Genomic DNA, 1,047 nt, shown 5'->3' with positions numbered 1-1,047 from the left:
ATGGACATCGACGAAGAATTAGCCATAATATCGGGGACAAAACTTACGGAATCCAAGAAGACAGCGCAACCACATCCGAAATACAGAGATATGGTGATAAAGGCGTTGACAGCTCTACAAGAGAAAGGTGGGTCGTCGAGGCTGAAAATTCTCAGGTATATAGTGTCGCAGTTTAACGTGGTGGACGAGGCACGGGCTAACGTACACCTGAAATTGGCTCTGAAGAACGCTGTGACTGACGGAACGCTGATTCAGTCAAATGGAACAGGAGCGGCTGGCTCGTTCCGACTCAGTGACGCGACAGTGAGCGCTCAGTCTAAAGGGAAGAAGTCGACACAGATTGCAGGTAAACCCAAGAAGAAAGAACTAAACGGATCAATGAAAACAAATAACCAGTCAGTCAAAAAGGTGCCACGTAAACCTAAATTAGGTACACAGAAAGAAAAAGCCCCTGCCACCAAAAACGGAGTTACGAAGGACCAAGCACGAGGTGTTACGAATAAAGGGAAAGCAAATACAACAGAAAAAGGTGCTACCAAAGTCAACAAGGCAGCTGGAAGAAAGAAATCTTTAGCTGGAAAGAAGGATGCCTGCAGGAAATCAATTAAGGGAAACTACACGACCCCATCAGCCTCATATGTACAGACTAACTCCAAGAAATCCACGTCCAAGAAACAAACTGCCTGTAACAACAGCAAGATAGCAAGCGCAAAGAAAGTGCCCAAAGCGAAACAAAGCCCGAAAACCAAGTCAACAACAACAACCAAGAGGATAACTCGGAACTCAATGAACAAGAAAAGTTAAAGTTGGTACGTAAAGTGTTTTCGCCTGAGTCTAACGTGCCAAAGCTGTGATGATTAACCTAATGCATATACCTAAGATATTATTGGCTTTTTATGTTTGTATGTGTTTTGGTCGTTGACATAACTCGTACTAAGACTGTTTAGAACATTGCACGCCTCTCCTCTCCCTAGACGTAACTGGAAAGACCTGGCTAGCAAATGTCTCCATGAAGTGGTTCTCCTCTGATATATGATAAAGAAAACA

General features: G+C 43.7%; 1 protein-coding gene across 1 annotated transcript; it reads left to right on the top strand.

Moving 5' to 3' along the window:
• LOC135463039 (histone H1-delta-like) lies at window positions 1–804 on the top strand. The gene has a single exon (XM_064740359.1). It carries the CDS (start codon window positions 1–3, stop codon window positions 802–804), a length of 804 nt encoding a protein of 267 aa, XP_064596429.1.
• The last annotated feature ends 243 nt before the right edge of the window (window positions 805–1,047 follow it).

Source organism: Liolophura sinensis, chromosome 2 (assembly GCF_032854445.1).
Source record: "Liolophura sinensis isolate JHLJ2023 chromosome 2, CUHK_Ljap_v2, whole genome shotgun sequence".
NCBI classification, from domain to species: domain Eukaryota; kingdom Metazoa; phylum Mollusca; class Polyplacophora; order Chitonida; family Chitonidae; genus Liolophura; species Liolophura sinensis.
This window is presented reverse-complemented; position numbering and strand designations above follow the sequence as displayed.

Excerpts from the sequence above, each read along its gene's own strand:
- LOC135463039 (XM_064740359.1), top strand. The coding sequence starts at position 1 with ATGGACATCGACGAAGAATTAGCCATAATATCGGGGACAAAACTTACG.